Source organism: Octopus bimaculoides, chromosome 21, assembly GCF_046866305.1.
Source record: "Octopus bimaculoides isolate indiv1 chromosome 21, ASM4686630v1, whole genome shotgun sequence".
NCBI lineage: Eukaryota > Metazoa > Mollusca > Cephalopoda > Octopoda > Octopodidae > Octopus > Octopus bimaculoides.
In genome coordinates, this window is record NC_142948.1 from 23,268,635 (window position 1) to 23,291,548 (window position 22,914).

General features: G+C 37.5%; 1 protein-coding gene across 2 annotated transcripts in view; it reads right to left on the minus strand.

The window, feature by feature from the left end:
- LOC106875114 (tuftelin-interacting protein 11) overlaps positions 1 to 13,384 on the minus strand; it is a 29,583-nt gene extending 16,199 nt beyond the window's left edge. Inside the window, exons 1-8 of one of the 2 annotated variants that reach the window (XM_014923098.3) lie at positions 13,337 to 13,384; positions 7,534 to 7,651; positions 6,782 to 6,930; positions 5,379 to 5,485; positions 4,438 to 4,501; positions 3,607 to 3,819; positions 2,160 to 2,310; positions 217 to 379 (exon numbers count right to left, since the gene is read on the minus strand). In XM_014923098.3, the coding sequence (XP_014778584.1) occupies positions 217 to 379; positions 2,160 to 2,310; positions 3,607 to 3,819; positions 4,438 to 4,501; positions 5,379 to 5,485; positions 6,782 to 6,930; positions 7,534 to 7,642 (956 nt within the window). In that variant the 5' untranslated portion in view covers positions 7,643 to 7,651; positions 13,337 to 13,384. Of the gene's footprint in view, positions 1 to 216; positions 380 to 2,159; positions 2,311 to 3,606; positions 3,820 to 4,437; positions 4,502 to 5,378; positions 5,486 to 6,781; positions 6,931 to 7,533; positions 7,655 to 13,336 lie in introns of both variants that reach the window. The other variant, XM_014923097.3, reaches the window with a different exon arrangement.
- Between the last annotated feature and the right edge of the window lie 9,530 nt (positions 13,385 to 22,914).

Below are 22,914 nucleotides of genomic sequence, written 5' to 3' on the forward strand. Positions count from 1 at the left end.
CCTTACAGCGCGACGACCATGTCCTGCATAGTTACTGACTGCCCTTTGGCAAGGCATAGTACTCGTTCAACCACCCTGCCATAGATACAGCAAAGTCATGGGACTGGATGGAGAATGCTTTTTGTTGATCCCACCAACAACAGAACAATTTTACACACACACACACATGAATGATAAATCCAACAGAATGAATTAGAAATTGGCAAGGCTACTTACTTGCGGTCATTCTGTATGATATCTACTTCTGACATATTGACAAGAATGTTGAGATTGTGGACAAGTTCAGGAACATCAAATGCTGTCCTTGCTTTGGGGGTTGATTCAATGACATCATCATCTTCATCTGGTTTGTCGTGACGTTGACAGATGGCATGGTAACCTAGCAAGTAAAGCAAACATATGCTTAATCTGAGAGTAATAGCAACAAAATCTCCTTCAAATCCCATTCTACTGCCTTATATTAAGGATATGATACAACATATGATGTATTCTACATAAGCCTTAAAAGAAGTGTTCCTCGTGGTCAGATTATGCTCTGTTCATAATCTGTTCAGTTATGGTTAACCTGAGCTAAACAACAACAAGCTAAGCCAATTAAGTTTATGTACATTCACAAAGTTGACTAGAAACAGAAGCAAAATCTCCCTCACCTATCAATCTTAAAAAGAGGACATACTGGATAATGCATATACTAAAAATGAAAAAAAAAGAGATGGTCATAGGCGCAAGAGTGGCTGTGTGGTAAGTAGCTTGCTTACCAACCACATGGTTCTGGGTTCAGTCCCACTGCGTGGCATCTTGGGCAAGTGTCTTCTACTATAGCCTCGGGCCGACCAAAGCCTTGTGAGTAGATTTAGTTGACGGAAACTGAAAGAAGCCCATCGTATATATGTATATATACATATGTATGTGTGTTTGTGTGTCTGTGTTTGTACCCCCAACATCGCTTGACAACCGATACTGGTGTGTTTACCGATAGAATAAGTACTAGGCTTACAAAGAATAAGTCCTGGGGTCGATATGACTGAAACAAGTAAAAGAGTAAAGAGTATAACTAGAATGTCTTAGACTATGATTTGCTAGCTCAAGTCTGACCCATACTAGGATTAAACAACAATCTTGTAACAAAATTGAATTCAGTAGTCCAGCAGAGCATGCTAGCTTCATTTCTTTCTACTTCACAAGTCCTTTGTATTCAGGGCCCACATCTCACTTTCATGTAGCATTGCTGTTTATACACAAGCATCATACAATCTACCTTTCATTCTGAGAGAGAGAGAGACCTTTAGTTTGCAACAGAAGTAATAACAGCTCTCTGAACTTTCTCTAATTAGTTTTTATTCTAGAAACTGTAATTTCAAAACAACCTCTTCCACTACGATGGGGTGCTGAAAAGTTCCTGGCTTTGGGTAAAAGAAAATACAGGAGGATCAGTTAATTACAGTGTTATTCAACATATTCCCCTCTCAGGTTCACACACTTATTGCAGCAGTCCTTCAGCTTTTCTAAGCCCTGTAAAAGAACTTGGAAGGTGAGGCCTCCAACTAGGCCTTTCACAATACCCCTTAAAGCCACGAACTTTTCAGCACTCCCTCATATTAATTAGGTCACCTTGATAATAGAAACTATCTACTCCTCATGGGAACATCCAGAGTATTTGAGAAAATCAATTTCCCATACACTTTTAGTGTTTATTGTTCCTGCACATCTGCCACACAAAAGATCTCTATGAACTCTGTATGCGATACCACTGCATCTCATATGTGTCCACTGTGTGCAATGCATTACATCATATGGAATTTATACCTCACCTTTTCTACATATCAAGCAAGGCCATTTCCCTGATGAAAGTCCTATTTTACTACATACTAAAACACTGGTCTTCGTTAAATATGTTTGTGTGTATGTGTGATGGGCTTCTTTCAGTCTCCATCAACCAAATCCACTCACAAGGTTTTGGCTGGCTTGAGGCTATAATAGAAGACACTTGCCCAAGGCACCACACAGTGGAACTGAACTCAGAACCATGTGGTTGAGAAGCAAGCTTCTTACCAAATGCTCATGCTTGCACCTATGTTATGTTTATAACTTGTTGTAATATCTAAGTTTGTTTTGATTTACAGTTTCAAAGATGTTGAAATAAAAAAAGACGTAAAAACCTGAAAGAACTCGCTTCTCTTTGCCAGTCATGTCGATGACCTTCACCTTTGACAGTTCACTGGATTGAATCGGTCTTTTCTTCCGTGTTAGGCCAGACTCTATCACATCCTGGGCCGTTTTGTAGACATACTTTGGTTTACGATTATTGCCCTACAAGGAATCAAAGACAATCTTGAAGAATGCAATATTTTTTGTACCAAACATTGAAAACTATTTTCATAAAGTTCATTAACACAGGCTAATGGAGGAGAGGTAACAGAGTTTCATAATGAACAGAAAATGTGCTGAGGCCCGAGACACCAACAGACAGAGAGGAAGCAGTCTTGTTAACAGAGGAAGAAAACCCTGCATTCACTAGTCGTACTCAAAGTTATTGAAGTTTTATTAGTATTCTCAGGAGTGGCTGTGTGGTAAGTAGCTTGCTTACCAACCACATGGTTCTGGGTTCAGTCCCACTGCATAGCACCTTGGGCAAGTGTCTTCTACTATAGCCTCAGGCCGGTCAAAGCCTTGTGAGTGGATTTGGTAGACGGAAACTGAAAGAAGCCCGTCGTATATATGTATTATTTATATATATATATAAATATATATATATATATATATATATATATATATATATATGTGTGTGTGTGTGTGTATGTGTGTGTATATGTTTGTGTGTGTGTGTGTGTATATGTTTGTGTGTCTGTGTTTGTCCCTCCCCCCAACTTAGCTTGACAACCGATGCTGGTGTGTTTTCATCCCTATAACTTAGCGGTTCGGCAAAAGAGACCGATAGAATAAGTACTAGGCTTACAAAGAATAAGTCCTGGGGTCGATTTGCTCGACCAAAGGCGGTGCTCCAGCATGGCCACAGTCAAATGACTGAAACAAGTAAAAGAGTATTCCCTGAGGATTGTAGTACACCCCAGGGAATAGGGAAGCTTAAAAGGTTGTCATGTTGGCTCAAAGCAGTGATGTCTCCATTTGTTTCAGGCAGGGAGATGTGTGTACAGTTGATGAAGCAGAAAATAGAGGCAGTAGTAAGGTCAACCTACATATGGTTAGGTGGAATAGTTCAATAGAGGAGGTAGAACAACACTGTTAGCTTGTACAGCTTCTCCCAGATTAATGAGAGGAATGTGCTACATATTCAACTGATTTATGTCTGAAGTGAAATTAAAGGCAGAAAAGGAGCAGTGTTCCAGATGGCTGCTGTCGGAGAGAAGAAGGCAGTGTGTTTTAAAGGGGATTTATGTGGCCGATGGAGTACGGACAATCAGGAGCTCAGCCTTCAAGGTATGGACAATTAGGAGCCCAGCATTCTGATCTCACAAATTACTGACCATCAAACAAACGAAAGTACAATAATTTTCAAAAAATAGAAACAACAGACAAAACAAACGGAAAAAAACATCCCAACATTTATCTGAATAAATTTAGAAACTTGAGAAATCACAAACTTACTGTGGGTTCCCTCTTCCATTGGTGAAGCTCATTCTTAAATTCAGTCTCTTCCTCTTCATCAGAATCTTGTACAGGATAGTGTTTCAAAGATTGCTGTGTTCTCTCACTGCCATTGAACTCCAACCCAGCACGGCGCCGACGTTTCACAGCTTCAATAGGTGCAGTGATACCTTGGGCAGCTTTTCCTAAGCCTTTACCTTTTTCGTAACCCATCTAAAATTTATCAGGAAAAGAAGCTAGTTGCTGGATGGTGACATCAGAGAACTTACAGAACAAACTATAAATGGATGAATTAATTCTGAATCTTTTAGCATGTCAAATGTAATGTTTATTAATTCACATTGTTTTCAACTAATCATTTATCATCTTGTACCACTGAGATTTTGATTATGTAAATATATATATTCAAAATAACATTGTAAGGTAGTGTAAGAAGAAGGATCTAGCCAGTTTGAATATAAAACAGGTAAAATATTTGGGTCAGATACGGCCAGATTAAATGCTATAGGGTTAAGCAAAGACATATAACTCTAATAATAAACAGAAAAAATTACAGCTATGAAAGATAAAGCTATGGTTATAACCAATGTAGTGATAGTTATAACCAGACAAAACTATGACTAGCTAAGGTAATAGTTATAACTTACTAAAATTACAGTTATGATCAGATAAAGATGGTATCTAGTTATAACTAAACAAAGCTATGATTATGACCAGCAAAGACTGTAATCATAACCTGTTAAAACTACAGTTATGACAAAATAAAACTAGTTACGACTGATGGAAACTACTTTTACATCCACCAAAACAACTATTGTGAGCCAACCTTACCTTTTCCAGAAGTTTCTGACCAATTCCCCTGGTATGTTTCTCCCATTTTCCAAAGTTTTTATCACTAAAAAAAGATAAAATAAACAGAAAAAAAAACATGGTTTACAAACATTTTGTTAATAAATGAACTGAGGAAGGGGGAAAGAGTGCAGGTCTATTTCCATTTAACACAAAAACACATTTTATTATTTTCATCTAGTTCAGTCATGTGACTGTGGCCATGCCAAGATATTTCCATCAAGGTTTTTAGTCATTTATTTATAACAAATACAACACACTGTCTCCTAATCATTCCATCAATCTCTAAATATCGAAATAATTTTGAGTTTAAATGATTTTAGAGAGTTACCTCCCGTTAGACACATTTTTATCTTTAACCCTGTAGCTTTCTGATTACTATGTTAAATATAATATTTACTAGTTGGCCCCGTGGCGTCAAAACTGACAGTTAATTGTAGTATCTTATATATAAATAAGCTACATAATAATCACACATACAAACATTCACATATTTCCCTTGTACACACACACACATATACTCAGAGTTGAAACGCTGTTTGAATTTTCTTTTCAGCAATGAATGTTCACCATCCCACTTCCAATGCACACACACACACACAAACATTCACATACCTCCCTTTTACATACACAGGTTTAAAACACTGTTTGATTTCTTTCCACTGTAGAATTTCCATCATCCCACTACCACTTTGCCATCACCCCTTTCTTCCTTATTCATCTATCACCCGTTCCTTTCTCATTCATTAAGGGAGTGCATGTCTGGGGAATAATCAGCCACTTATTATCTGTCTCCCCCTCCCCACAGGTCACTGGCCCCTCTACACCACCACCTGTTCTCCCCACACACCCACTCACTTCCTGACAGGTCACCTGCCCCACAGCTTTCATCTCCTAATTACAATCATCTTACTATAACACACCTTTCAAAATCTTTACTTCCAGCAAACCTTCTTGGTGCCTTGACAGGAACAATCTTCTTTTGTGGAACCTTCACAGCAGTTTCTTCTTCAGAATCATCTTCTGAATCCTAGAAAGATAACAAAACAAGACAAGGGGTGAGGAATATAGTGAAATGAACTGATCTAAAGTATATTACAGGTACATCATTTATTAACTCTATACAGAAGAGAGATGATGAAGGAATTAAATGAACATCAACAATAATTTGAACACTGAACAAACATGGTGGGACTGAACCAGAAGTATCTTACCACACAGCCATACTTATTTTTATTCACTGCCATTTTCATCTCTATCCGTCTGCCACTCTCCTTTCACACACTCATGAACTTACCTACCCATTCTCCCTGTCCAATCTTCTGGGCCACTTATATTTACTTTGCTGTAACCTGACACCTCTTCCCTACCACCTTCTTTCTATTCCAACTGAGGTACCATATATCTCCCACACAACAAGACACCAGAATGTGTCCCTCTATCATACATTAACCTCTGTCACCTGGTATAAAGCCATTTCAATACCACACCAACCTTAGTCAAGGACTCATGTCTTGGCGATGACTCGATGACTTCATGAGTACCGGTGCCACATAAAAAAAGAATGTAATACACTTTGTGAAGTGGTTGACATTAAGGTCACCCAACCAGAGAAACCATGCTGAAGTAGACATTGGAGATTGGCACAGTCCTCTGGCTTGCCAGTTCTTGTCAACCTGTCTAACCTACACCAGCATGGGAAGGAGGACATTAATCAACAACAACCACCACCACCATGATGGTGGTACACATTGCCTTTCAAGAAACACTGAGAACAGTAGATGTGCACCTGGGGTAAGGACAGACACAGCTTGGTTTAGATGAATAGAGTCTTATCTAAAAGCCACACAACAATGTTCGGATGATAGACTTTGAACAATACTAACTCCCACCACTTATTTTAACATTGTCATCACCAATCATTCATCTCCCATCTTCTTGTTCCTCTCTCTCTCTCTCTCTCTATATATATATATATATATATATATATATATATATATATTTTTTTCTAGCTCTCCCTCTCTCTTCTCTTTTAGCTCCCTCCTCTCTCTCTCTCTCTTTCCCATCACAAGCTCCAAATGAGGGTGCCTCAAAGTGAGTACTCAACCACTCAACTACCCAGTCTCCCTAAAATCACAACCTACTGAGTTAAATAATGAAAGGATGCTTTTGATAACATAGTTCTACATATTACTAAAAGATGGGATGGTCATAGTTGGAACACTTTCGGTTATAGATCTGCTTGACCAGGACTGATCTTGGTTTAAACAACAACAACAACCAACAAAAAGGCACAAAACCCTTAATAAACTCAATAATTATTTACCAGATCATCCTTCTGAGGTAACTTCTCCTCCTGTTTCAAGCCACCACTCACAAAATTCATGGTGTAGTCATTACTAGACATAGCACTGCCTGTCTTGCCAAACCTTGGCCGTTCTTCTTCTTCATCACTCTCAGGATCAGCCCAGATTCCTAACAACAGAAAATTAAAAGAATTAAAAAAACATGAAATAAAGCAAGAATAACAAAATAAAATACAATAATTCTTATATAAATGACAGAATTGGTAGGCATCTGTAAGACATTGAATAAAATATCTGAATGCATTCCGTGGAATGAGTTTTAACTGGAGTCAATAAAGGAGATTGCATCTCTACAAGAAATAACAGCTAGATCTCACTCACAAACAATACACTTGTAGAATCATTAGAGAGTCAGATAAAATATTTGGCAATATTTGTTCTGAATAAGGTAGAAGCTGGCAGAATCATTAGCATGCCAGGCAAAACGCTTAGTGGCATTTTGTCTGCTTTTACATCTAGCCCAAATATTCCCCATGTTCAAACTGGCCAGATCTGGTCTCTTGGACCTATCCTACACTGTCATTCCAAAAGTAAACAATCACATCATCAAAATTTCAAAACTATGAGATTAATTCAAAACTGTGAATAAACAAGCTTTACATTTCATGGCGTAATCTGAATGCTAAAGGGTTAAGTGTACGCAGAACTAAGAGATACAGATTTACTGGAGCCTCAGTTGGGTTGGATATGAATAAGACATAGATTTACTCACCATATGTAGCTTGGTTCTTTGTCTGGCGCCGATATCTTCGGTTGGGGTTAAATTCATTTGCCAAATCATAGTCTGTCACCTCAAACTTCTCAACTTCTGGAGATGACATTTTGTAAATCTACTGAAAAGAAAGATGGATAAAACAACTGATTGGTTCATAAATTGGTTTGACTGATGAATGAGTGGATGAAATGCAAGAAAGGTATCTAAAGATGAAGTGAGAGATATAGAGAGATATCCAAGAATGACATGTATGAGTGAAATATATTTTCTTTGTAAAATTTTGGCTCCTTCATAATCTTCCAGATTTCCTAAATTATTAGAAAAGCTGGCCTAAGGACAAAAAAAAAACCAGTACAAATAGAAGCATAACAGCATTGCACAGGAAATGCTCTCTCTCATCTGTAACTCACTACTCTAGCATCTGTCATGGTTTACAATGATATTGGAATCTGTCAGTCATTAGTTTCTCTGACTGTCACAGTTGACCACTTACTCGGGTGTGGCCCCATTTGACTATTATCCCTTCCTAAACATGAAAAAACACTTGGCTTTGAGCCAGTACCACTATGATGATGATGTTCTATCTGCTGTTGATGTCTTATCTGCTGTTGATGTCTTTCTTTTGATCAACAGGATGAAAGCTACTTCCACAATAGGATCTAAGCACTGCATCACAGATGGAAGAAGTGTGCAAACTGCAAGGGAGACTATGTTGAAAAATTGAATCTCATTTGGCCACATTCTAAGAGAGTGTCTTGGTCAGCCTATGAACCTTTCAACCAACACTCATAAATTATGTTCTTTTCTACTCTAGGCACAAGGCCTGAAATTTGTTGGGGGGGGGGGGCAGAGCAGTCAATTAGATCGACCTCAGTACGCAACTGGTACTTAATTTATCGACCCCGAAAGGATGAAAGGCAAAGTCAACCTCGGCAGAATTTGAACTCAGAATGTAAAGACAGGTGGAATACCACTAAGCATTTCACCTGGCATGCTAATGTTTCTGCCAGCCTGCCATTACTGATACACTACAATATATGTAAATTACACTGCTATCATTAATACACATTAATATATGATAATATACACAATATATGCAATAGTTGGCCCTTTTTTATCTTAAGCTTCAGTGGTCCAGAAAACTCATAATTACTGAATCACTATCAGAACTAGAGAAGAAATTTCAAATATGGAAGCAAGATTTGGAATAAAAGGGCCTTAGAGTTAATTTAGCAAAGAATAAAGTCCTAAGTAGGAAAACAAACAAATCACAGATCCCTTCAGAGAAATGGCCCTGCTTGATATGTAGAAAAGGTGTAGCCAGTGCAAGCTATGGACACATAAGAGGTGCAGCGGTATCACTGGGTGACTAACATTGAAGATAGTCATTACATGTGGCAGATGTGCAGGTTCATTAAACACCAGGAATGCACAAAAAATAGACTCCCTCATATGCAGGGTGGATCCCTAGAAATAGTAAACAGTTTCCATTACTTAGGTGACCAAGTTAGTAATGGGGGTGGTTGTTCCAAAAGCATAGCTGCTAGAAGAAGAATAAGATGGGCAAAGTACAGAAAGCTACTTCTGTTAGTAACAAAGGGCCTCTCCTTAAGAGTGAAAGGCAGATTGTATGATACTTGTGAATGAACAGCTATGCTACACAGCAGTGAGACATGGGTTGTGACTACTGAGGATATGTGAAGACATGAAAGAAATGAAGCCAGTATACTTCGCTAGATGGGTCATGTCAGTGTGCATATACAACAGAGTGTAAATGATTTGAGAGAAAAACTGGGTATATGTAGCATCAGATGTAGTGCACAAGAGATAAGAGTGCACTGGAATGGCCATACAATGTGTATAAACAAAGACAGTTGATCTTTAATTGTAGGGGGTACATGTGGAAGGGGTAGACCCAGGAAGATGTGGGACAAAGTGGTGAGAAAGGATCTAGACATTGAGACCCACAGGATGACATGGATTTGTTGTGCTTGAAAAGACACATCAAGCTAAGTAAAAGCATGGTTGTCTTCGCATACAGGCTTGTCCCCTGCGACCCTCTCCTGCTGAGCATCTCTAATCTTGTGGGCTTGTAGGTGTTGGTGCCATGTAAAAAGCACCCATGCATGTGCTGTGTAAAACACCCAGTACACTCTGTAAAGTGGTTGGCATTAGGAAAGGCATCCAACCATAGAAACCATACCAAAACAGACAAGGAGCCAGAACAGCCGGTCAGCTGGTCAGCTCCTTTCAAACCATCCATTCTAACATGAAACCATGCCAGGATGGAAAACAGACATTAAATGATGATGATCATCATCATCATCATCATCGTTTAACGTCCGCTTTCCATGCTAGCATGGGTTGGACGATTTGACTGAGGACTGGTGAAACCGGATGGCAACACCAGGCTCCAGTCTGATTTGGCAGAGTTTCTACAGCTGGATGCCCTTCCTAACGCCAACCACTCAGAGAGTGTAGTGGGTGCTTTTACGTGTCATCCGCACGAAAACGGCCACGCTCGAAATGGTGTCTTTTATGTGCCACCCGCACAAGCCAGTCCAGGGGCACTGGCAACGATCTCGCTCGAAAATCCTACAGGAGCCAGTCAGGCGGTACTGGCAACGGCCACGCTCAAAATGGTGCATCTCATGTGCCACCCGCACAAGAACCAGTCCAGGGGCACTGGCAACGATCTTACTTGGCTTGCCGGGTCTTCTCACGCACAGCCCATTTCCAAAGGTCTCGGTCCGTAGTCATCGCCTCGGTGAGGCCCAATGTACGAAGGTCTTGCCTCACCACCTCAGCCCAGGTCTTCCTGGGCCTACCTCTTCCACGGGTTCCCTCAACTGTTAGGGTGTGGCACTTTTTCACGCAGCTATCCTCCTCCATTCTCACCACATGTCCATACCAGCGCAATCGTCTCTCTTGCACGCCACAACTGATGCTTCTAATGTTCAGCTTTTCTCTCAAGATACTTACACTCTGACGGGTATTCACATTGACATTACACATCCAACGGAGCATACTGGCTTCATTCCTTGCGAGCTTACGTATGTCCTCAGCAGTTACAGCCCATGTTTCACTGCCATGTAGCATGGTTGTTCGTACGCATGCGTCATACAGTCTGCCTTTTACTCTGAGTGAGAGTCCCTTTGTCGCCAGCAGGGGTAAGAGCTCTCTAAACTTTGCCCAGGCTATTCTTATTCTAGCAGCTACACTTTCAGCGCACCCACCCCCACTACTAACTTGGTCGCCCAGATAGCGGAAGCTATCGACTACCTCTAGTTTTTCACCCTGGAATGAGATAGAAGTTGTTTCCTGTTTGTTTGCAGTCTTTATTGCACCTGAACATCTGCCACAAGATGTTCAGATGATGATGATGGGAATCAAACTGGTCTCAAGCTTGCCAAATTAGTGTACGTGTGTTTATAAATATATATTTGCACACACACACACATACACACACACTCATTCCAGAGAACTCATGATAAAAAGACGGAAGTATTTCATCATGACACAGACAACAAACTCTCTTAAATTGATAATATAGTACAATATTGTTAATCAATTCTATATTAACTCCAGTAGCTTGTCTGCTTCTTGTTTTATTGATCTTGATTAATAAAAAGGTTATTTCCACCTTGGATAATCATTCATTCGGTAGTTTGGTAAGTTACAGCACTTTTTTGTTCACCATTTGAGCCAACACAGATGCAGACGTGTGTGTGTGTGTGTGTGTGTGTGTGTGTGTGTGTGTGTGTGTGTGTGTGTGTGTGTGTGTGTGTGTGTGTGCATGCATTCATTTGTGTCCTGTCTGTTTTTTTCTTTACTAGCATAAGTTATACATATATATTACGCAAATATATTTGCAGCTGGATGCCCTTCCTGCTGCTAACATTTACTTGCTGTTTTAAGAATATAAGTATGTACATATGATGCTTTCCCAAATAAATTTGCATTCATTTCAGAAGCTGCAAAGTGATGCACAAGCACCCAGCTCTAAGTGCATTGCATCTTATAGCAGAAACAGCCATAAACTAATGAAGTTGATAACATAATTCCTATTTCCTTATCATTTATTTAATGATATCTTTATAGATATTAGATATTCTTTTATTTGTTTCAGTCATTTGACTGCAGCCATGCTGGAGCACTGCCTTTAGTTGAAAAAAATTGACCCCAGGACTTATTCTTTCTAAGCTTAGTACTTATTCAATCGGTCTCTTTTGCCGAACTGCTAAGTTACGGCGACATAAACACACCAACATCGGTTGTCAAGCGATGGTGGGGGGATAAACACAGACACACAAATACATACATACATACATACATATATATATATATATATACATATAAATTAAAAACGTAAAAATAAAAACAGAACACAAAGGATTCCGCGGTACACGTGTTTCAAGTTTTATAGTCGTTGCATCATTATATGGGTATATAATTGATAGACAGGATGGTATAAAGCCATCTTCAGCTGCAAATATATTCTCTCCCAAGTATTATATCACAAAGAAGAAGACACCAAGAAAAGAGTAAAAGAAGGAGAAACATGAGAGAGAAAAAGTGGGAGTCCACTTGGTATTGTCCATTGTAATATCCATTGCAATATACAGGTGCTTACAATTATCAAGTATTACCTCTAACTTTTACTTTACCTACGTATATATATATATATATATATATATATATATATATATATATATATATATATATACATAAGGGGCTTCTTTCAGTTTCTGTCTACCAAATCCATTCACAAAGCTTTGATTAGCCCGATGTTATAGTAGAAGATGTTTGCCCGAGGTGCCGTGCAGTGGGACTGAACCTGGAACCATGTGGTTGGGAAGCAAGCTTCTTACCATACAGCCACTCCTGCGGTTATATATATATATATATATATATATATATATATATATATATATATATATATATATATATATATATATATATATATATATATATATATATATATATATATATATATATATATATATATATATATATATATATATAATGGATAATAAAACAAATGGTTTACCCCTGGTAGCTTACGGGTAAAGCATGGTCACCAGAACATTGCGATGCAAACTTCTTAACCACACAACTATATAAATGTTCTGACCAATAAGTGTATTTAAAAACCTCGCCAAAATTCTGATGTTCCCGTCAAAGATCGAACAAAAACGAAACAGGGAGATCTACGTAATCACTTGGCGTGTTAGAAATAGCTGTCAAATCTCCCTCATATCCCTACCATCTTTTTAAAAAATGGACACATCAGACAACCTAGTCCTAGGTACAGTATATATGTAAAAGAAAAAGGATGGTTGCAGTTGGAACGTCTTTGGTCAAAGGTCCGTTGGCTCAAGTCATACCTGGAGCTTAGCAACAATAAAGATTTCAATGAGGAAATACTTAACGTCTGTGATCCAAAAATAGAATCGGAGAAAATGGAGAGAGAGAATAGATTGTAGATATACGTAAAAGGGATGGAGTAGAGGAGAGACTAAAATGAAGGTCGATATAGACAAAAGAGAGAGAAGAGGGAACAGAAAGTAGGACATAAAGCAGAAGGAATGGGTGGAGCGATGGAGAAACCTCAAGAGAGATTATTGTGTTGTTTGTGTGAAACATTTTTTTGAAAACATTGAAGTTATTTAAGTCTCATGCAGAATAAATTAAATATATTTTCCTCTGATTGACACAGTGAAGAAATATACCACAGATATGGTATAATTGATTCAAGTTAATTGAGAGACAAAAAAAATGTATTTTATGTGAGAAATACCTGAAAGATGTTTCTATCAACTTTCACAACAGAAGGCTGACATTTTATGATATTTACATCACGACAACGATAATGTTTAAATGGCGACCACTTTCACACAGAGAGGACTTCAAACGAACACAGTGATGCTGTTGAAATTGTCTCTACATCACTGCTCCATAATCTTTTTTCACTTGAAGTACACTTAGATTCTTTTCAAAATTCGGCGGCACACCTGAACTAAAAATATATCTAAAAGTATAGGTAAAAAAATTATATCCAGGTTACACTGCGACACACCTAGCATCGTCTCGTGGTACACCAGTGTACCGCAGCATACCGGTTGCGGAGCACAGCTTTACGTCAGCCTTGATTGAAAAAAAATTATAATTACAGGTGTCCAAAACGTAACTACGCCGTCTAACTCTTCGTTGTCCGACGATGTCCTGGAGGAGACTCTGGGCTTCGGTGAGGAGCAAACAACCAACCTGTTCAGAAGTACATTCGGGTCGAGTTATCTGGATAACTTCCAGAAATCCTTGGCCAGGTTGTGCTACCGATCGGCCTTACTCGTTCGAGAGAGGTTATCTAGACACGGTTTTGACACCTCCCTCATATGTCCGAGGTGCGGGCGCGTCAGTGAAACTGTCGCGCACGCCTTTGTACACTGTGAGGAGTTGAGGAATTGATAGCCCATGTCAAACAACTGATGTCGGATACGGAAAGAGTACGGCTCTCGACTGAGTCCATGATTAAGATCGTACCGCCTTCTTCCTTCAACAAAAAAAAGGCATCGTTTTTCTGCGTAGTAGCTATACTGAAAGAAACAGTATGGACGACACGTGTGAAAGGACTTGCGACAGGTCACTTCATCTCCGGACACGGGTTGGTAAGATATTTCAACTTCCACCTGTCCAGAAAGATCCGTCTGGGGAAGAAGTGCCTGTCGCATAGGACGTTCGAGAAAAGATGGGTGTCTGTGGTAAGGAAGTTAAGAATGAATGGGGCCGTGCTAGCATAGCTGGTCAAGACGAAAAGAAAGAGAAAAAAAGGAAAAAAACCGGCGGGTTAAATAAGAAAAAAAAAACCCGGAACATTATTATTAATTCTTATTCATATTTATATTTATCATTTCATCCGATTTTTTCAATTTCTTCGACTTTTCATTTCATTTCAAACGATTTGTAAGAATGTAAGTGTTCGTGTGCGTCCTTTGTAATGTCCCTCGATGTACACCTTTTATAGGTTAATAAAGAAATACGTCCGACTCTTGGTTATTGTCAATCTAAGAGTACAGTATCCATTTGACTGTTTTCTGAATGCTGAAGGGTTAATCCAGCATCCTAATTTAAGATTACCACCACCACAACCACTGCCACTGCCCTCACTACTATCTCTTGCCACCACCACTACCTGTCACATTTGCAGTCCATTTAGTTTTTTTTTTTTTTTTTTGGTATATTGAATACTTTTGTAACTTGTTAATTGTATTCACTCAACAGTTAAGTATAAAAGAATAATGATGTAGGGAAATGAAGGCCTCCTTGGAAAATAACCTCATGTCATCAGAATTTCTAATAAAGTCTATAATTCAGCTGACAATGGCTGCTAGCGACAGTAAAAGTTACCACCCCTGATTACTTGATCAGAGTGTATAACGGATCTATTTTAAAACGGGGGCCACAGTTTTCATTAACTAAACTGTAATATTTATCTCACTGTCATCAGATTTAACTTCTCTGGGGTTAGTTTTAACAAGGTAAACAGGTGAAATAATCCTGGAAGTGGTGTAACACACAGCTACGCCTAATTGTGTTTATGGATTACTCACAACTAGAATTTTTAAGATCTTTGTAATGAGTAAGCAAAATTAAAACTAAATTTGTATATTCTATGCTTCTTCGGTACCTTTTGGTTATCTCACCCCCATTAAAAAAATTGCCATTAAAAAATTGAGTTATCTCCCCACTAAAAAAGTTGAGTTTATGTGATGACAAGAGATTGGATTAAAAGTGATTCAATACTTCAACATATTGTTGACTTTTGACCTTCTCAATAGGCATGGTATCATTTGTTATAAAAATATTATCAGATTCAATAAGATGTTAATCTTTTCACTTTGCATGTTTATTAATTTTTTCTTTTTTTTTTTTTTGTTTTATTGAGGGTTAAACAATTTTTTAGTTAGGAGAGATAACCCAATTTTTTAATGGGGGTGATATAACCAAAATGTAGTACTTCTTTTTCTTCGTTCTTCCATTTCACTTCCAAACTTCTAATCTTGCCAAGTATTATCCAGAAGTGATTATCTCCCTTACACGAACAAGCCTCCACTTGTTTATCAGTTCCACCTAAATTTACCTATTGTGATATTGCAGCAAGATTTTTATTGTTTTTCAAAGTCCATTTGCTGTCAATACTAAGTCCTTCCTCTTGCATAGAGATCTGGCAACAAGGGAGATAATCTGATTGGTCAAGAGAAAAGATGGACAAAAGATAAGTATATTCCTATAAAGAAGAGGTTGAGAAACCCTTGACACTTTTATTTATTTCATTCATATGACTGAGACCACACTGGAGCACCACTTTGAAGGTTGTTAGCCGACCAAATCGGTAGACTCCAGGACTTGCTTTTTTAAAGCCTGTTACTCATTCTAACGGCCTTCTTTTTGTTGAACCATTAAGTTACAGGAACATAAACATACAAACACCGGTTGTCAAGCAGTGGTGAGGAGCAAACACAGACACAATGACACACACATACAAATAGATGCACACACACACACACACATATATATATATATATATATATATATACATATATGATGAGCTACTTTCAGTTTCCGTCAACCAAATCCACTCACAAGGCTTTGATTGGCCCAAAGCTAGAGTAGAGGGCACTTACCCAAGGTGCCGTGCAGTGGGACTGAACCTGGAACCATGTGGTTGGTAAGCACATTATATCCCTGCTTGAAGTTTGGTGGTGGGTGTCCTCAAATAACACTGCACATGTTACAGCACATTATATCATAGTATAGTACTGGGGATATCATAGGATAATGGGAAAATGGCACAAAATTAGTGGTGAAGGGTGTACAACAGCTTTGACAGCACGGTTGCATGTTCGTTTTTGTGATGAGAAGTTGTATACTTAAATAAATTCAAAATCCCTTAACTAAAACTAATTTTTTTTTACAAACATTTTTTTCTTACAATATTATCATATAACTTTGATCTCAATTTGTTTTCAAAACTAATAATACACTTTTAGAAGTCAGAAACAAAACTTAAGTCAGGTTGAATTCTGGTGCTGCTAGTGCACCAAACACTACAAGTTGGGGCAATATCAGCTGTTTTGTCATTAGTCACTGAAAACGGTTCAATGTGAAAGGCTGTTTGTTGATATTTTGCTCAGTGAATTTTGTGATTTTTTTAGTTGGGTGCTTAGGCATCTTATTTAAAATTTAATTAGTGTTGATCCTAAATGCTTTATACAGTTTCAGAAATAAGCACTTTTAATTAAAATTTCTGTGATCACATACTGATCATTAACAAAATTTAAGAGCTTCATTACCTGTAAGCGGCCTATGTAGCCTAGTATAATGCCAAGTGAAGTTTTTCTTAAATTTGAATGATTTAATTTTGGAGAAATATTCTTATGAAAAAAACTATTTCATGTACTATTGTTATGTGTTTAATCTTCAAAGTGACATCACAACAACATTTATAAATAAAATTGATTAGTCGTTCTTTAAAATTCACTATATTACCATCGGAAGAAAGTTGTGTTGTGATGTCCACTTTAATAGTTTAACTTAATGATTTTCTTTTTTGAATGTTTACATATATCTGTATTGCAACTGAAATAAAAACTTAATTCAGTTATTTACATTTTGGATCCCGCATTTTGAAGAGAAATACACAGATTGTATGCCTAATTTGAGTAATACTAATATTAGTCATAGTATGGTCAGTGTGGTAGCACACCCAATGACAACCATACACCACTGGTTGAGTCTCATGGAGGAAATGACAAGTGACCAATACTTCTGGCAATTTGTTGTGTTTGAGAAGACATGCCAAGCTTAGTGAAACCATAGTTGTGGCCAGTGCTGGTGACATGTAAAAGGCACTTGTGCCAGTGATACATTAGAAGCACCTGTGCTTGTAACATGTTTAAGGCACCCATGCTGGTGACAGGTAAAAGGCACTCAATACACTTCGTGGAGTGGTTGACATTAGGAAGGGCATCCAGCAGTAGAAACCAAGCCAAAACAGATTATGGAATCTGATGCAGCCCCCTAGCTTTAGCAGTTCCTGTCAAGCCATCCAACCCATCCCAGTATGAAAAACGGACGTTAAATGATGATGATGATGATAGTGATTGGTCAAGTATTGTTAGTGTCCACTTTACTGCAAAGTTTGTCAACTTCATTGTTGTAACTTAATCACTGATAATTATTCTGAAAATAATTAAAATTAGAGAAAACAGTTCAAGAACCAGAAAGAGGAAGAGAGGGAGGGGAGAGAGAAAGGAAAGGAGGAGAGAGATCAACTTTGACCCTTTAGCATTTAAACTGGCCAGATCCAGCCCAAATATTCTACCTGTTTTATGTACAGATTAGTTATATTCAGCCTCTCACACCTACGCTATGATGTCATACTAAAAATAAACAAGCACATCATCGAACTCTCAATGCAAAAAGATAATGCATGTTTAATTCAAAACAATGTGAATAAATAAGCATTAGATTAGACAGAATAGTCTGAATGTTAAAGGGTTAAAATGTCTGAGATAGAACTTGTTAAAAATAGAAGAAAAATATAAAAGCAAAGAAATTAAAACAAAGTTGGAGAGAGCATCAAATAGATAAGGAAGATGTATGTGAGTGGGGATGATAGCAGTAGTTGGCATCCATCAGTCTCAAGAAGCCATGGATCTGCACCTGAAGAAATCATGTCAGCTGCTGATGGTGGTGCAGTGTCTGTTGAGTGAATCATCTTGCAACACTGACTCTGAAGGATGAGCCAATTAATGAGAATGGAAGACTGCATCACTCTGAAGCAACTCCTGGCAGGTGAACTGGGGAATGGAAAGCATCCACCTCGTAAACCTCAGCAGAAAGGACTGAGAAGGACTGAGAAGAAACTGCAATGGATGAAAAGGACTGAGAAGAAACTGCGGATCTATTTTAAAACGGGGGCCACATTTTTCATTAATGTTTTACGTAGTGTTTTTGGTACGGAAAGACTTTCAAACTTCGTATACTTATCTATTTTGTGTTATAGAACAGAAAAATATTTTTGTATTCGAATTTATTTCATGTAAAAAATTGTCTTATTTCGATAATTTCAACCAATCACTGACAAGTATTCAGTTGTTTATATTTACTCCTTTGGCTGATTAAGCGATGTAAAGCGTATTTAATCTCCATACCTTCGTTTTATTTGCTTTTTTCATTTTAAATTTGCTTTAACCCTAACCCTAACCCTACGGTTAGGGTTAGGGTTAGGGTTAATTGTTTCAGAATCGTTTGTTTATGTAGTCGGCACTTAATGTATATCGGCAGAATGGACGTCAGTGATTGGTTGAAATTACAGAAATACGACAACTTTCACATGGAATAACTTATGGATTTCTTTTTTTTTTTAAGAAGACTAAGAGAAAAAGATGTTTTATATGACACATTCTACCAGTGTTCCAAGTTTCAAAGTGTTTCGTTAATGAAAAAGGTGGCCCCCGTTTTAAAAAAGATCCGAAACTGCAACTAACTTGGCAAGATGGAAGAAAGTGACGAGAATTTTGAAATAGCTGGAAGAAATCAACAAAATGTTGAAGAGGAATGCTAGAAAGGCTGTTGATGTGATATTTCTAGGAAATATAGGTGACCAGGTGTGAACTGTGAAATATGAATGTGAGAGATCTGCTTCTAAAAAGTCACAAAATAAGCCATGTACAGAGATTTGACTTACATTGCACCATACACAGCATAATATCATGGAACGAATGTAACCGGGTTTGCCTATCAATGAGAGGTGTGAAATTACATATGAAAAGGAAAAATAACCAACAAGTGCCACTTGTTGTTGTGGGGCAATCATGTATGTAACATCTGTGCTAAAGAGCATAGGTCATTTACTAGCCTGAAAAATCACACCCATGCTGCTCACATGAGTCCACTTCTGAATGTTGAGAAAATGGAGGACAGGAGGGCTTTGTTCATTATAATATATTGATTTCTTTCTCTCTCTCTCTTTCTCTCTCTCTCTCTCTCTGTTCATATAAGTGAATGTATGTATGTTCCAGTATTTAGTCAAGTTTCCCATTTAAGTACCTAAAATTCTGCATAGGTTACAGGTTTTCAAGGAGATCAGAGATTCTGGAGCTTATGAAAGTTTATGTTAAACAAGACTGAGTACTTGTAATTCACCTAAAGACCCTGTGTACCCACAGATGAAACAGATGTATTTCTTCTATTTTAATGAATAAAAATTCTTCGGATAGACTAAATGGGTTAATAGAAACCAATGTAGCAAAGAACACAAAATAACTGTGGTGTAGTTCCTGTTTTTAAGGCAGGAACTCCTTATGGCATATGTGTTCCTCAGCTGGCGTATGTGTTCCGCCAGTCCATCACAGCATTACTCATTTTTGCCAGCTGAGTGGACTGGAGCAACGTGAAATGGAGTGTTTTGCTCAAGAACACGACGCGTCGCCCGGTCCAGGAATCGAAACCACAATCGTACTATAATGATGCTGACACCCTAACCACTAAGTCACGCGCCTCCACACACACACATACACACACACACACACACACACACACACACATATATATATATATATATATATATATATATATATATATATATAAAACAATCAAAAATATGTATGAAGAAAATCATATCTTAGCGACATCATTGAATAACTAATTTAACTTATATAAACAAAATATAAAAATTACCATATAAATTCCATATTTTTTGACACTTTGAAATCTACATCAAAATTAAAAAATAAGAAAAAGCTAACATAGAAAGCGAATATATTTATCTACTAAAATTGATGATATCTCTCTTGGTTGAAAGAATGAATGTCTTAAGTTAAATTTGGTTAGGCGTTTTTTTGGTTAGCATTCATGAACAGCTAAAATGTTTTCAGATGTTAAGTTAAAATTTCACTAATATGGATTACCTTAATAATGTTGTATTGACATAAATTTTCGTACATATTATTATTAATTTCAATAATATTCAGATTGGAGCCTGGTGTAACCATCTAGTTCGCCAGTCCTCAGTCAAATCGTCCAACCCATGCTAGCATGGAAAGCGGACGTTAAACGATGATAATGATGATGAATATTGTGTGTGTGTGTGTGTGTATGAATATATATATGTATGTATATATTAATACAATTTTGGGGTTTTTAAGGTATCATCTAAAATAAAGATATGATTTTCTTCATACATATTATTGATTGTTGTTAAATACTCTGAATTTCTTAAAATTCTGCATAAGGACTGTTGGATTTACCTGCCATACACGAGGATTTACCTGGGATTCATATTCTACATACATTTACTGGAGTCTACTTGTTAGAAATTTAACCTTATGCCTTTATACTGAGTGCTTATTTGATATCTGCCAGGATGTTTTAATCCTATTTTTTCTTTTGTTTGTATGTATGTATGTACCTATGTATGTATGTATGTATGTATGTACCTATGTATGTATGCATGTATGTATCTATCTATCTATCTATCTATCTCTGTCTCTTTGTGTTGCTGGTCTGTTTATAGCCCCATAATTTAGCAGTTTGGCAGAAGAGATCAATACAATAAGTACCAGTCTTAAAAAAAATGAGTCCTGGGGTCAATTTGTTTGATTAAGAAACCTTGCTAGGTGGAGCCCCAGCATGGCCACTGAAACAAGTAAAGGATGAAAGAAGATAACAATTATAATCTATCCTCTAATAATCTATCTTAAACACAGAATGGTAACATCCATTGGTTAATATCACTGGCATAGTAGAAGCTGTTGAATCTATTGAACCCTAAGTATATCACTGGTACTTATATTCTTCTGATTCCTGTGGTATTGTATAACTAAGAATGTGAAGAAGTGGTTGGCCCGATGCTCTATCAGTTTTTGCAATCCACCAACGCCAAGAATGGTATTGTACGATGGGGTGCTAAAAAGTTTCTATCTTTAAGGGTATCATGAAAGGCTTGGTTGGAGGCCCAACCCTCCAAGTTCTTTTACAGGGCTTAGAAAAACTGAAGGACCACTTCAATAAGTGTGTGAATCTGAGAGGGGAATATGTTGAACAAAATCATAATTAAGTGGTCCTCATGTATTTTATTTTATCCAAAGCAAGGAACTTTTCAGCACCCCATCGTAAATGAAATGTTAAAAAGACAAAATAGAGAAAGCAATTAGCAAAGAATGAAATCAGAATAGCAAGTGTCCTTGTTTCCAATGGTTGTAGTGGTGGTGATGGGGGTACCATTTCAATAGATATTCTTCCTGCTCCTCCCACCCCTTCCCTTGTTCTCTCATATTCACTGACCACCATAGTCTTGTCCACTTGTGCCAACAACAAGAAAGTCAAGATGTATTTTGTTGAAGTAACACTTGAAGCACTCTCAGACAAAACAAAGGAAAAACAGTCAGCAAGAAAAATCTAGGGAACAAAGAACATTGCTTCCAGTGTGTTTGTATGTGTGTGTGTGTAATATATATAGATATATATATATATATATATATATACATACACAAGCACACACACACACACACGTGTATGTATGTATGCATTTATATGTATACACACACACACATGTATTGAGACCGGTGAAATGAGAACAACAATAGTTTATTTTCTAAGATCTCTTGATGTCAAAGTGAAATTATTTCTGAAATTATTTACATTGAAATAAGAAACAAAATGAAAAAAAAAAAAAGAAATATTTCAGACCTTTTTTTTCTTTACTGTTTCTTTTCTGTTGATATAAATATATATCACTGTATCAACCAGACTATCAAATGTTATACACTCTTGGTCAGAATGTGTTTCCAAATGTTTTTTGATTGTGCCCTTCTTTCCCATTTTGACTCAAATCATTTAACTAAATAGTTTTTCGATCATCATGGAGGTCATCCGAGTGGCCTTTTCCAATGTCTTGGATGTCACTTGCCAACTGCATGGGTTCATACACATACATATTTGATGCTATGATTGATATGTCTGGCAGGAGGTTTCATCTGTCTTTACATTCTGAGTTGAAATTCAGCCAAGCTCGACTTTGCCTTCTATCCTGATGGGGATCAATAAAATAAGTACCAGTTGAACACGGGTTGATGTAATCAACTTATACTTTCCCTGAAATTGCTGGCCTGGTGCCAAAATCTGAAACCAGTATGTCTGGCAGGAGGTCTTTCATTGTCCCAGTGACTCATACATGGACATGGCAACCAATAATATGAAAGCAGGCATGGCTATGTAAGAAGTTTGCTTTGCAATTAACAACATGGTTTCAGGTTCCATCCCAGTAAGTGCCGCTTACCATAGTCTCAGTCAGCTGACAGTAAAATTGGGTAG